Source organism: Delphinapterus leucas, chromosome 6, assembly GCF_059928025.1.
Source record: "Delphinapterus leucas isolate spDelLeu-1000000601 "Yukka" chromosome 6, BTC_Dleu_Yukka2, whole genome shotgun sequence".
Lineage (NCBI taxonomy): Eukaryota > Metazoa > Chordata > Mammalia > Artiodactyla > Monodontidae > Delphinapterus > Delphinapterus leucas.
The window spans coordinates 38,766,827-38,779,338 of NC_143134.1; the positions used below are offsets into that span (position 1 = coordinate 38,766,827).

Sequence of the window (12,512 nt, forward strand, 5' to 3'; positions counted from 1 at the left end):
CTGATGTCAAAGTCCTGGGAGACTTAAATCTTGCAGTCAGAACGTGAAAACCGGAGGCATCACTCCTGCCTTTCTAATCTTACCAAGAACGTCCTCACCAGTCTTAGGACACACGCTTCTGCTTCCAAGGCCTGTCCTGCCAGACCTCACGTGACAAGGACAGCCTATCAGCGCGGAAATGAACTTTCCGACCTTGGGACTCCAGGCAGTGTAGTTAGGGCCCAACGGCAGGCAGTTTCAGCACCTCCTCCACCCCACAGGTAAGAACACCTTCTGGGCCAGGTTTTCAGTGGTGGAACCATCCCCAAAGGCCGGAGCTGGAGGAAATTACAGGCAGAAAGAGCATGAAGAAGGCTTAAGAAAACAGAAGCCGCAACGTGTGCCCAGTCCCCTCTGCTTCCCAGACAAAGCCACAGAGGAGCTGTTTGGGAAGCAGGCGCAAGGCTCCCCGGCGGGGCAGAGCTCTGCCCCCCAAGGTGGGCATCCTGCGAGGGAGCCCCAGCCGGCCCCCCTCAGCCGCCCGGGCGGTGGTGAGCAGCCAGAAAAGGCTGGGGGCCTAGGCGGGTGACACAGGAGGCCGCGGACAGGTCTTTGGAGCAGTTCGTCCCATTTCGGTCCTTGGGGCTGAGAAGCCAAATCCCTGAACTCGTTTCATCTCAAACGACACTTGGCAGGGCCGATTGGTTTTATGGGAGCTGTGTCTGGACCAGGGAAAACGTGTGGTCAGAGAGGTCTTTATCTGCATTTCTGCACTCACTCGCGTTCCAGACACGCACACGCAGACCAGCGCGGGGTTCTGGTGCCGTCACCAGCCCCCTTTCTCAGGCCCAGCCCCCAAGAGCGGGCTCCTCTGGCTGGTCCTCCCACCAGGGCCGGGTCTGCCTCTGCTCTGATGCTCCGATGCCAGGGTGCCCGGATGCCCACCCACCATCCAGGCAGGAGGCTCTCTCAGCAGACTGTGCTAGTCCTGGGAACCACTGGGAACGTTTGTAGTTTTATGGTAACTTCCTTCCGCCCCCCAGGCTTGGCTGACAGCCTCCTCCCTCTTTTTTTCTCACACCCTCTCTAGTCATCAGACTGGAACAGAAATACCTCATTAGCCAATCAATCTCCCAGACAGCACCAAAGGATGGGAAAAGACCTATAAAACCTTGCCCGTGAATGGCCCCAACCAGCTTCTCCTCCCTTCCACCTTGTAAACCCCCAGGACCCAGCCAGGGAGGGCGAGGGGGACAGTGGCCTGGGGGGTTAAGAGCTCTCCTCACTGAGCTTGGCCTCTGGGCACCGCCCTGGGAGGTCCAGGCAGCCCTTTAAACGCCCAGGTCCCTTGGGCTTTAGACCCCCAGTGCTCCAGCCCTCCTTGGACTGAGGCGGCTCCGGGAGGTCTAGGCCTGGGCTCACCACTGTCCTGGCAACTTGTATAGAGTCTTTGCCGTGGCTGGGCCCTGCACAGAGGGCTCCCCACCCTCTCTCTGCACCCTGAGGTGGTCCAGTCCAAGGTGCCCTGGGGAAGGGATGCTGTAAAGAATCATCTAGCAAAGCCCTGTCACCTGCTGGCACTTGTAACCTGGTGGCCAAGTGCCAGGGGGAGCATCTCCCTCGCTGACTTCTCAGGAATGGGGTGTGGCCGGCCTGCCGCCCCAGGGAGGCCACAGGCTTGGGACACCCGGAGTTCTGTTTGGCAGGAGATGGTGGGACACTGTGCTTACTTGCAGGGCAGGTCGGCCGTGCAGAAGTTCTGGGCAGATTCCTTCTCACACGCCTCACCCTCCCATCCAGCCGGCTCCATCCACAGAATGAGGAGGTGGCTGACCAAGAGCATCACGCTCTAAAACAACTAGCCCTTGATGAGTCACTCAGCTTTTGCTTTCCAGCTGTCTGGGGGGTTACTGCTGCCTTTGGTGAGGCCGGCTGTGGCCGAGGCAACCCTTTGCGAGCAGACTGCTCTGCACGGCAGCCTAGCCGCCTCCAAGGCACTGCTTGGGGCTTTGCTGAGTGTCCGTGCAGTCAGGCCAGTTGCAGGAAACCCAGAATGCACTGGGAATACCTGCCTGAAACCTTTTAGAGGTCTTCATTTGAAAGCGATGGGTTAACGTTAGGGATGAGGTTTGCTATTTCTGGTTGCTGCCACTGGGGCACTGGGTTCTGCCTAACACGACATCTCTGTACCTCGTTTGGGATGGAGACTGTAATTTCGGTGTTTTGACGTGAAATTCCAATAAAGCTAAGTGCCTGAAACCCTTTAATCCTAAAATAGAGGCCAAGAGAGAGACCTGAACCCCTTCTCTTGACTTCTTTCCCATCTCCTCCCCGATCTCGGGTCCCGACAACCAGGCACGTGGGGACGGGTAGGGGAGCATCTCCATTTGTGGAGTCCTTTGCTCTCCGGGGAGAGGACAGTCGCTTGGCAATTAACCCCTTAACTCGCTCAGGGAACAAGATCTCCTCTTCTCACCCGGGTTTCACAAGCCCGCGAACCAGGCCGAGTTACCCCACCAACAGCTCTGGACCGACCGTGGCGCTGAAAGAGCAAGCCGTCCTCTCCCACGACTGGCCCCTGCCGGCCAGGAATGCCGCCGGCGGTCCGGAGCCCGACGTACGCAACGGCAGAAGGGGCACGGGCTGGGGCTTCCTCGCTTCCACCAGACCAGGGCACCAACGGAAGCTCACGCTGGGCGCCTCCTGTGCTCTGGTCCCCGCTCCGGATGGAGGCATCACCTTGTTCGTGACCAGACTGGCTTCCTCTACTCGGCCTGGAGGGCAGAGCTCATGCCGTCCCGTCCGCTCACCCTGGGAACGTGACAGGGGGAACACTGAGGCTGGAAAGGTATACTTCCTGGGGCAGCAAAGATCAGAAGTTGTGCCCCTGAGAAAGTAAGTGCCAGACTTCCCCGCGGGGACATAACTGTTCCAGATTCAAGTTGATGTGCTCCCTGGGCCCCAGCCAGGCCCCCCTCATAGCAAACTGGGTGAGGAGTGCAGGTATCTCAAGTCTCTTCTGGCTGAAGGACAAGGCCAGGAATCCCTGAGGAGTTTATTACTGAAGAGACAGTCTACACCCTGAAAGGGACTCGGGGGAGGAGAGTCCCGAGCCAGGTGGACACACTGAAATCCCACCTGTCGCTTAGTATATGACCTTGGGGATAGCACTGTGCAGGCCTGACCCACAGGGGGAACTTGGAGAGGGCAGGTGTCCCCGGGGCTCCTGGCCCCTCGGCAAACACCCGCCCTGGACTGAGGCATCCCTCGGGAGGTGCCCGGGTCGTGCTGATAAAGCCACCTAAGTTCTATGACGGGCCCTGGGGAACCTGCCCATCACCCACGTGAAACTTTTTTCAAAACAAATGAATCGTGTAAGAATGCAGAGTGCTAGCTTTACACACCTGTCTTCTGACTGACTGGTGGCCACTCTGGAACCCGGCAGCGCCTGCCAGGCCCTGGCCTCAGGCTCCTCCACAGCACGCTCTCCGCAGCCCTAGCGGGAGGTACGGAGGACCAGCTCGGAGAACCGGCCCCAGGAGTCCCGGAGCCTGGACGGAGCAGGTGCGGGGTGAAGCTGGAGGGAGGCCGCTCGCCCCTCCCTCACCATAGGCACAGCCCCGCCTGCAAGAGCACCAGCCTGCAGGTGGGAAGGCAAGCTACCCACAGCCGATGAGGCGGCGCTCGGGTCCTGACGGCCCCTCCAGGACCGGCCGCCTGCGGGCCGGACCCGAGCTCGGATCCAGCGCGGGACCCCCGGCCACGGGGCCAGGGGACCAATCGTCTTAGCGCGAAGCCACTCACGCGGCCGCTCACCTCTGCCTCAGCAGTTTCTAAAGATGACAAAGCGTGGCTTTAACTTTTCGGAAAAACAAGACCAAAGCAAACCACCAGGCTGGTTGGTCACCCGCAGCCCCTGTGGTGCACAGAGCAGCAGGCTGTGCCCGGGCTTCCTGCTCCGCTGCACAAAGGACCAGACTCATGCCGACCAGAGGAAGAAAGAGTCATTTATTCGAAGGCTTCACAGAGAACAGCGTCCTGACATTTCTTCATATTTAAAAACCGAATTTTTATTCTTCCACCAACATGGTGAACAAAGCACATACAACCATAGGCAGAGCACACGTAACAGCAAAGAACCAACCCATAGGAACCCTTCCGGAATGACGGTCACTGTTAAGTAACACTGAAGGTCAGGAGCTCCTAACGAAGGGCTGTGTGGAGCCGCACGTCCCCCCACCGGCGGGTCCGCGGCCCCGCGAGCGCAGCCCCTGCAGGCGGGTCAGTTCACTCCCGCTCTGCTCAGCCTCACGCCATCACGTGACTGCACCAACCACTGTGGCTTCTGGAGCGTTTTAAAGCCATCCTTCCCTTTGGACAGTCCTGAGAAGCTTAATTTTTTTTTTTTTTTTAACTTCAAACATTTGTGGGAAAAGAGGCAACATCACCACAGACCCCATGGTGCCCGATGGTGCCTCCATCAGGAGCAGGGGGCCCACTGTCCTCCCAGGAATAGCAACACCACCTTGAAAACTACAGAGAAAACCAGTAAGGTGAGAAAAGAATGACACCAGAAGGAGGAGACTACCCTCTTCTTCCACGTTGTTTTTTTTTTTTTCCTTTTCAAAAACAGTATTAAATTAGGAAGCAAACAGGAAGAAAAAAAAACGAATCCATTACATTTTATTATTAATACATCTTCGAGTGTTATCCTGTACTTCTACCAAAAGGTACTAAAATTTTGGAAAATCTAAATACAGGACCTATCAATCAAAGTAATCCCGCAGAGGTGGTCCCAGTACGCAGAAACCCTGACCTTCTGGAAGCACAGAAACAAACATCCACATGCTGAGGGACGGATGGAGGAGGTTCAGCAGGTCTTCCGACGGGCCTCAGGTATCTTCCATCTTTGTGTGAAAACTGCATTGAACTCACAGGGGAGACTCAATTCAGATTCAGGATCTTGAGGTGGCACAACCAGGGTGGGCACAAAGGCATCACACAGCCCTGTGGAGACCGTTTACAAGGATGTGCCTTTGACACGGGCTCCACTGTGAGGGCCACGGCCTCTGGGAAGGTCGCCCCACGGTGTGCACACTGCTGTCGGCTGATGGCTTTAGCAGCCCCATAATCCTTCCTTTGATGTCCAGGGTCAATGTGATCCTGGTCCCACCGGGGCTACGAGTAGATGCATGAAAAAGAATCTCACTGTGATCTTTCCTGCAAAGGAAACAGCAATAAAATTTACTGCCCAGTCACAACGGAGGAATTCTTGTAAACGAGTACCTTTGTGTGTGCCTTTGCTCTCGGCTCTGGAGAGAGGGCCGTGAGCGGAGGACAGGAGGAGGCCAGGGCACATCTCACAGCCCCGAGAGGGGCTTTACAGCTGCACCATGTGCCATTCGCTTTGCTCACACAGGGCTGTGAAAGCCGGCAGCTATAACTTGGGCTCCGTTCACAGGACAGATACTAGAAAGGCAGCCTGTTTCAGCCCCGCACTCACTCCGACTGCTTTCGGGCCGTCCTACACCGTGACAGAGGTATGCACTGCCTGCGTGGCAGGCGTGGCGCCAATGGGTGGAAGTTCGTTCCTGTCATGTCAGCAGAGCTCTAGCAACACCCACACACAGGGCACATACGCAGGGGCCTCCGCCGCCGGTCAGCTCTGCTGCGGACGCTCGGGCCTGTCTTCGTGCGGCTGCAGCCCCAGCTCCCGAGCCTCCGGGCACTCACAGACAGGAAGGCTTTGCTCTAGGGCTCGACTCCTGTTCCTGCTGAACTGAGCCAGTGTGTAAAATGAGAACTGATATCAGCTCAGTAGGCACCGGAGGGCGGGTCCAATTGACAGCCCGGAGAAGCAGTGCCTCAGCTGGGAGCTTGCTCGGCCTCGTCCCGCGGGCGGCTGCAGAAGACACAGAAACCTGGACTGCAAATACAAGAGAGAGTTCACCGTGCTCGGAAATCACAACAGGGAGTCTCCTTTGAAAGTACCCAGCTCTACTCACACGCCATCGACTGCTGACGTGGTCTTACTCGACTTTCGTGATTCACTGGGTTTCAGATTTTTAAAAGAATAATTTTGCAGCTTTCAATACATTTGAACTTTCAGACACCGATGTCTAATTAGCGGATTTATATTTCCGTGGACTTTTGGTATGTTCCTTGCATTCGTAACAAGACAAAGTGCATCATCGTTGGGGCCAGGCAGGCTCTCATCCTCCAGAATCGTGCTCGGTCCCCGAGCTGACCGCTCAGCAGCGGCCTCTGCCCCGGCAGCTCCAACTTAACTGTCCCCATCTCACCTTCTCTTCAGGTGCAGAACTTAGCCACTGTGAACAAAGCGGAAACCAGTCACTGTTCACCAATCAGCTAAGCTCTGCACCTCGTCAGAGAGGTCGTCGGCTGGGCATAATGAAAGGGCTGGAGAGCATCTTCCAAGGCTGTTGGCTTCTTCTGTTTCCAGAGAGGAGCTATGAGATGTATCTGTTCCCCGAACTGCAGAGAGAGAGTAACTATGGCTTCTGCAGGAGCAGTCAGGGTCGTGGTTGCGTGGTAATCCCTGGCAATGTGATTTTAATCTTAAGTCACAAATCAGCATGCCAGGAACCCAAGCAGCCAGGGCACTTGGGGGCAGCGCCGCAGGGCTGCCCACATCGCACGCACCAGCTTCCTCGGGCACAAGGTGACAGCACCACCTCCAGGCCTGCTACACTACCAAATGGGTTTTATTTCTGTTCACTATTCGTTTACTGGGCGTCCTAGGGGTATAATTTTTAAAAATCAAAGGACTCACAGATGACCATACAAATGCCAGTGCAGCTTTGGAAGATGAAATGAAAAATGCACTGACCAGCTGTTCTGGGGTAGCAGGGGGAAAGGGTGTGCACATGACCCTGTGTTCATCCAGAAGGGCAGGGACAGAGGGGCGGTGAGAAAAGAGCAGGCTTGTGACCGGGACTACTCCTTTGCCTGCTTGGGGCAAAAAACATCACAATGAAGAAATGCCAAAGCTGTGTAGCCCGCGGTGGTTTCTCCACAATTTGGAACCCAGGGAACATCAAAGGCATAGTCTGCACCACTGTAGTTTCACACACTTCAAGAAACACAAACTCTCCGTGAAATTAAAAATCTGAAGAGAAATACGATTTATACTGATTACTATATGAGGTTGGCAACACCTAACTGTGTAACTGTTCGGTGTTTTAAACTGGCCCGTCGTTGAACAGGCTCCGAAGCTGCCACAGGGGAGCTCTGGGGAAGCCTGCACGTGGCTGCTCTGCTACGAGATACACAATCGCGGCAATTATTCCCAATACTTCCTTTCCTGGCCAGCATGGCTCCTTGACTCTTCTGGAAGAACAGAACCGGACTTTAGAAAACCTTTCTCTCTTTAGTATTAGAGTTCTTTCAGATAAATAGGACAGTTAAACATATTAGACAGAAATGGTTTTTATAAGAGCAAAACATTAGAAGCAAACTAAATAGCCCACAATAGGTTAAGAATATCAACATAAAATATTAAATATCCATTAAAATTATAGAGAAGCTATATTACATGAAAAATGCTTGAAATTTGATGCTGTTTTTAAAAAACACAAAATTAGACATACCCTATAATATCATGTAAAACCTTAAAGCAAACCAGAGAGTCAGAGAAATGACGGTAGACCAAAAAAAAAACAAAACACTTATAATCCCACAGTTCTACTTACAAAACTTTATGTACCATTGCTAAATCACTTTTAGAATGCAGAAATCCACAGTTAAATACTGCTAAAACGTGAACGTAACAGGTCAGTGCCAAGCACATTTAAGAGAGGAAGCAGTTTAAATATTTAGGACTCCCACTCGAGGTAACCTGCCCGCCTGCCAGCAGACACGCAATGTGGAGAAATTCAGGACACCGGGGAGGAAGGACCTGCCAGCCTCGCCCACCAGGCGGGGACGGCCCGAGGGACCGCAAGTTCTCACACGGCTGCTCACAGCTCAAGGTGTGGGGAGCCCACCACACACCCCCGCGTCAGCCTTCCCCTTGAAGACGCGGCTCACGGTTACACGAGGCTCTCCAGCGCACCTTCTAACCAGCTCAGGATGTTCTCCTGCGAATTCCCTCCCCACAAATAACAAAACCGGAAGTGGCCAAAACGGCGCCGAGGAAGAATGTTCCGCCGGGGTGGGCGGCACGGGCTTTCCAGTGGCCGCTCGGCCAGACGAGGTGCCCCTGCACCCTAAGGGAAGCTGCCCTCAGCTCACCACCTGGCTTACTGGCTTACTTAGCTCCTAAGAGGAATCTCAGAGCCGAGCAATGAGAAAGGAAAGAGAGAGACTCACCTCTTTAATATAACATCTCGGCCACCACCTCGGCTGAGGATCTGTCCATCTGCTCCTTGCTCAGCTCGAAGCACCTGCGGGCGAGATGCTGCTGCCGGGCATCCTCACTCACCATCAGCTCCCCGTAGAGGTAGATGCCCATGGCCTGTGGAGGGCACAGAGGCCAGAGAGCTGAAGAAAAGGCAATCACGTGTCCCCACGCGCTTGAGTGCACAGTCTGTGCTTGTTCCGCACGGACTTGCTGGTCTGGAAGTTACAAAGACCCTAGAAAAGACAGACGGCTGAATAGCTGTGCTTCAGGAGCCTGCAGTTTTCGATCCCCTTCTCTTTCTTGTTCTTCTCGCTGCAACCCCCAAGGAATGCTTGGCTACCAGTTCCGCCGACAGACCCCGGTGGTTGAACTGACGACACGGCGAGCATTTCTCTAGTGATGGCTGCTGAGGACAGGGAGGCTCCCGTGGTGACTGACCCCCGTGGAAACCCCCGCAGCTGAAAGAAGCACCCGAGGCGCCGTGTGTATGTCACACAGACACAGGCCATCTTCCTAGGAAAGTGTGTGCCTAGCGCAGCTGGGGAACGAAGACCACCCCGTCACATGGCGCCATGGGTGGGGAGAGCCATCGGGCCGCCCTGTAAGATGCCTGTTGCTCCAGCCCAGCCTGCCAGCTCCCTTCAACGGGCCCCACTACCGCGGCAAACACTGGCTCTTCTGTTTCGAGAACAATGACTCACATCTGCATTTTTCCTACAGTTTTAAAAACAGCCAGTTATGTTCTGGAAAACCAAAAGATCCACTTGGTTCCGCCTTCTCTCTTGTTCTAAGCTTAGTTATGCTACAGATTACGTTCTCCTGGAGCAAATTAAAAGAAGGATCTCAAATACAGCGCAAAAATGAAAACTCGGTGGTTAGGGGTTCAAAAATTCTTTCCTGAAAAAGCTGACGGTAATCCTTATTTGGCAAAGATCATGGTTCCAAATATACTGCAGTTAATTTTGGTTTTCAGAACAGGCCTTAAGTTGCTCTTACATTTTGTCCTTATACTCCCCTCTCTGTTTCCAAACACCTCTTGCTTCACTGTGCAAATGTGACATTTCTTCTGGTACAAAGTCGTGTATTTTTCTTTGCGGGAATAACGAGCCCTCACTTGCTGGCTGCCCCCTGTACTCAGGCCCTCTCAAAAGTCCCTTTGTTGCCCCTACCCCAACTCTCCACCCCAACCAAAACATGGCTCCATTCTGGCAGCCCACAGCGCCCGGCAGAAAGCTCACTCAGAGGCATGCACTGGTCACGCCAACAGGAACGAGCTGCAGCCAACTTCCCGCAGCCGACAGAAGCCACGGCACATGCACCACCATGGACAGCCACGCTGGGGGACACAGTGTGGCGGGGTGCTGACCCCCATAGGCTGCGGCCCAGCAGAGGCGGCAAGGAAAACATCTTCCAACGGGTTCGTGCACGCACGTGCTTCCTGTGGGCTCCTTGCAAGGTGATCGCCTTCCCTGGTGAACAGTGAGGAAAGTTCTCACGGGAAGGAATCTCAGCACAGGGTTCCACTTGGTGTGGCACGTGCAGATACAGACCAGACTGTCCCAGCCAGCTGGGGCTCTCCCAGTCTAATCTTCATACATACTTTAAGTGAGGGCCACTGAAGGCACAGGTACACACCATGGCATCACTAAGCCACAACCCTGACCTAATGAATCTGAGGTTCAAAGATGAAGAAAGCTCACAAGGTCTGCCCATGCTTCATTTGGTAACGGCAGTGGGCCACAGTTACGTCAAACCAAGGGAGCTTCTAAGGGACATGATTCAATGGGATACAAAGACAGAGGAAAAAAATCAGCTCAAAAGTCTGGTAGGTAAGCACCTAACAACTCTTTAAAATCCTTGAGAAATGTTTAAATATTTGTTATTTAAATAGAGATGTCGACAACTTGGGTGCCCGTGTTACGTCTACTGCATAGTCAGGGGACCGCATTTGTAGAATCCCCACCTGCCGAAAATTGAAACTTACCTGATCCTCCTGAAGGAACCTCTCCACGTTTCTGTACGCTTCTGTGTATTTGTGCTTAACAACAAGTTCACACCATCGATGGCGAACCTTAAGAAAGGAGAAGATCCAGTAAGCAAAAAACTGGTAGGTTTCCTTGGCCTAACAAGTTTAATGATGGAGAGCTTTTCCTGTTAGAAAAAGTTACTCTCTGAAGTATATTAACGTTGTTGACGCTTTTAAATTTCATTTTAATTTCATTTCTTTTACGAAGGAAGGAACCATGAGGTTCCTTCATGAGGAGGGCTGCCAGTCAACTTTAGGGGAAGACGCTGCATGTTTCACTTAGGTATTTTGATGTTTTTAAAGACAATTTTGCAAGATAATAGGTAAATGCAAAACGTAACTGGGAAATTAAACACACATCCCCAGGCAGCCAGGCTGGTGCTCTGCCCTGCAGGATGCTGTCAACGAAGGTTTCCTTTATAAACCACAACTACTTAATTTCCTGCAATAACCGATTTGGTTCAGTGCTGGTGATTGCAACAATAAACACAGTAAAAGGAGGGAGACACTGCTCTCCACATTCCTGAGAGGCAAAGCGCTCCCTCTGAGGAGCTCAGGGTGCCTGCCGGAGGGGAAGGAAGGGGAGCAGCCCACCCTGATGCGGGCAGATCCTGCCACGTGCCCACGAGTGTGTGCTGCAGGTCTGCACGACCTACTGAAAACAGACAAGCTAAATGTGGGTGCCCTTTAGTAAAGATACGTGACACAAGGTTTACAAGCAGGAATTTGCCAGGAAACCCTCCCCCAAACCCTACAGACAATAGGGGAGCTGGATCCCAGCACTGGCTGCGTCTGCGGTTAAGAGGCAGTCTCGCACCACCCCCCATCTCTAGGCACTACAGACACATTCTTTACGTGGAGATGCTACCTACATTTGGTTTAAGAATTCAGTCCTGGGCCGTTTTCTACTGCATTAAAGCCCTCGCAATTAAATCCGGTGAGCAGTCCACCATTTTATATTCCATTATTGGTTCAACACTAGCCATACATGGAAGTGATTATGTGCATTTAAAAAATGAAAAAGCCTCCTTCCATCACTCTTTGTTTTTACTGCCTTTGAAAGAGGGAGACCCTTTATAGTAATCCATTTGTGGCAATAGTAGAATGTAAGCAATTTCAACATTCTGGCTGGGGCCCCTGTAAATTATATCATTACCCACTGATGGCCGGATCTCTTCTTTAATCCACCATAAATGGATTTACACACAAACAATTAGGAATGAAGTAAAGAAAAAATCTTTTGGGAAGAATCCTTCCCCTAAGCTACAGTGCACTCAGACATGAGGGGGTTCTGGTGGTGGGCCCTTTGCTTACAGGCAGCCAGGCCCTTTGAACTTCCAAGAAAAGGATGCCGACAAACTTTTTACATTCATGAAGGAATTTCAGAGGCACATGGAAATGAGCTAATAGCCTTGGATCATCACAGCAAAAGGGAAGCAGGTTGGGCTGGACAGGTCTTGGAAATCTTTCTACCTTCAACAAAATGTTCTCTTTCCTATATAGCCAATAGAAATTAACACCATAAAAGGGAAAGGGTAGCCCTTAAAATATCTGGAGCAGAAGAACAATTGAACAGAGCTCAGATACTGCACCAACCAGAGAAGAAGTTACCAGAACAACCAAATCCCCGCTCTCGTGCTTTGGTTTGAGTACCAAAGGCTGAGCACTGGACAGAACCCAAATGGGGCCCTTGGATGCCTCCATTTCTCGTTTCTGTCCCAACTCACAGAAACCACCAGTCCCATCCACGCACCAGTGGATGTGCTGTGTCTTTTTGTTTGCGAGCTCTGTGAAAGGAGAAGGCCCCGGCAAGTCAGTGTGGCCCGGTGGGATGTCCGCCATGCGGCATGAGAGTCAGGGGACTGGGGCCACCTGCTCTCACTTCTCACCACTGCACAGGGGGACAGCTGTACCAGCTTTTAGGAGAGACAAGTATAAGAGAACTCTTGTCAGCCTGACAGTGATCTAACGGCTTAGATTTTGCAACCTGATCACACCAAGCCTTTGACAAGGACAGTTGTTTATCACTCCAAAACTTGGGGACACTATATTTTTTAGGCCTGATTTTGAGAACGGAGGTATTATTGGCCTCCCATTGTTTTTCTCCCTGTGCTCTCCTTCATCTTATTTACACATACAGAAATA

General features: G+C 52.7%; 1 protein-coding gene across 10 annotated transcripts in view; it reads right to left on the reverse strand.

Annotated features, from left to right (window-relative positions):
* Positions 1-12,512, reverse strand: part of AOPEP (aminopeptidase O (putative)) — a 390,564-nt gene that overhangs the window by 27,552 nt on the left and 350,500 nt on the right. For 2 of the 10 annotated variants that reach the window (XM_089913031.1, XM_089913024.1), the window contains 3 exons: positions 10,326-10,412; positions 8,311-8,455; positions 5,087-7,108 (listed from right to left, as the gene is read on the reverse strand). In XM_089913031.1, the coding sequence (XP_089769157.1) occupies positions 8,315-8,455; positions 10,326-10,412 (228 nt within the window). In that variant the 3' untranslated portion in view covers positions 5,087-7,108; positions 8,311-8,314. The other 8 variants (XM_089913028.1, XM_089913029.1, XR_016393524.1 and 5 more) reach the window with 7 other exon arrangements.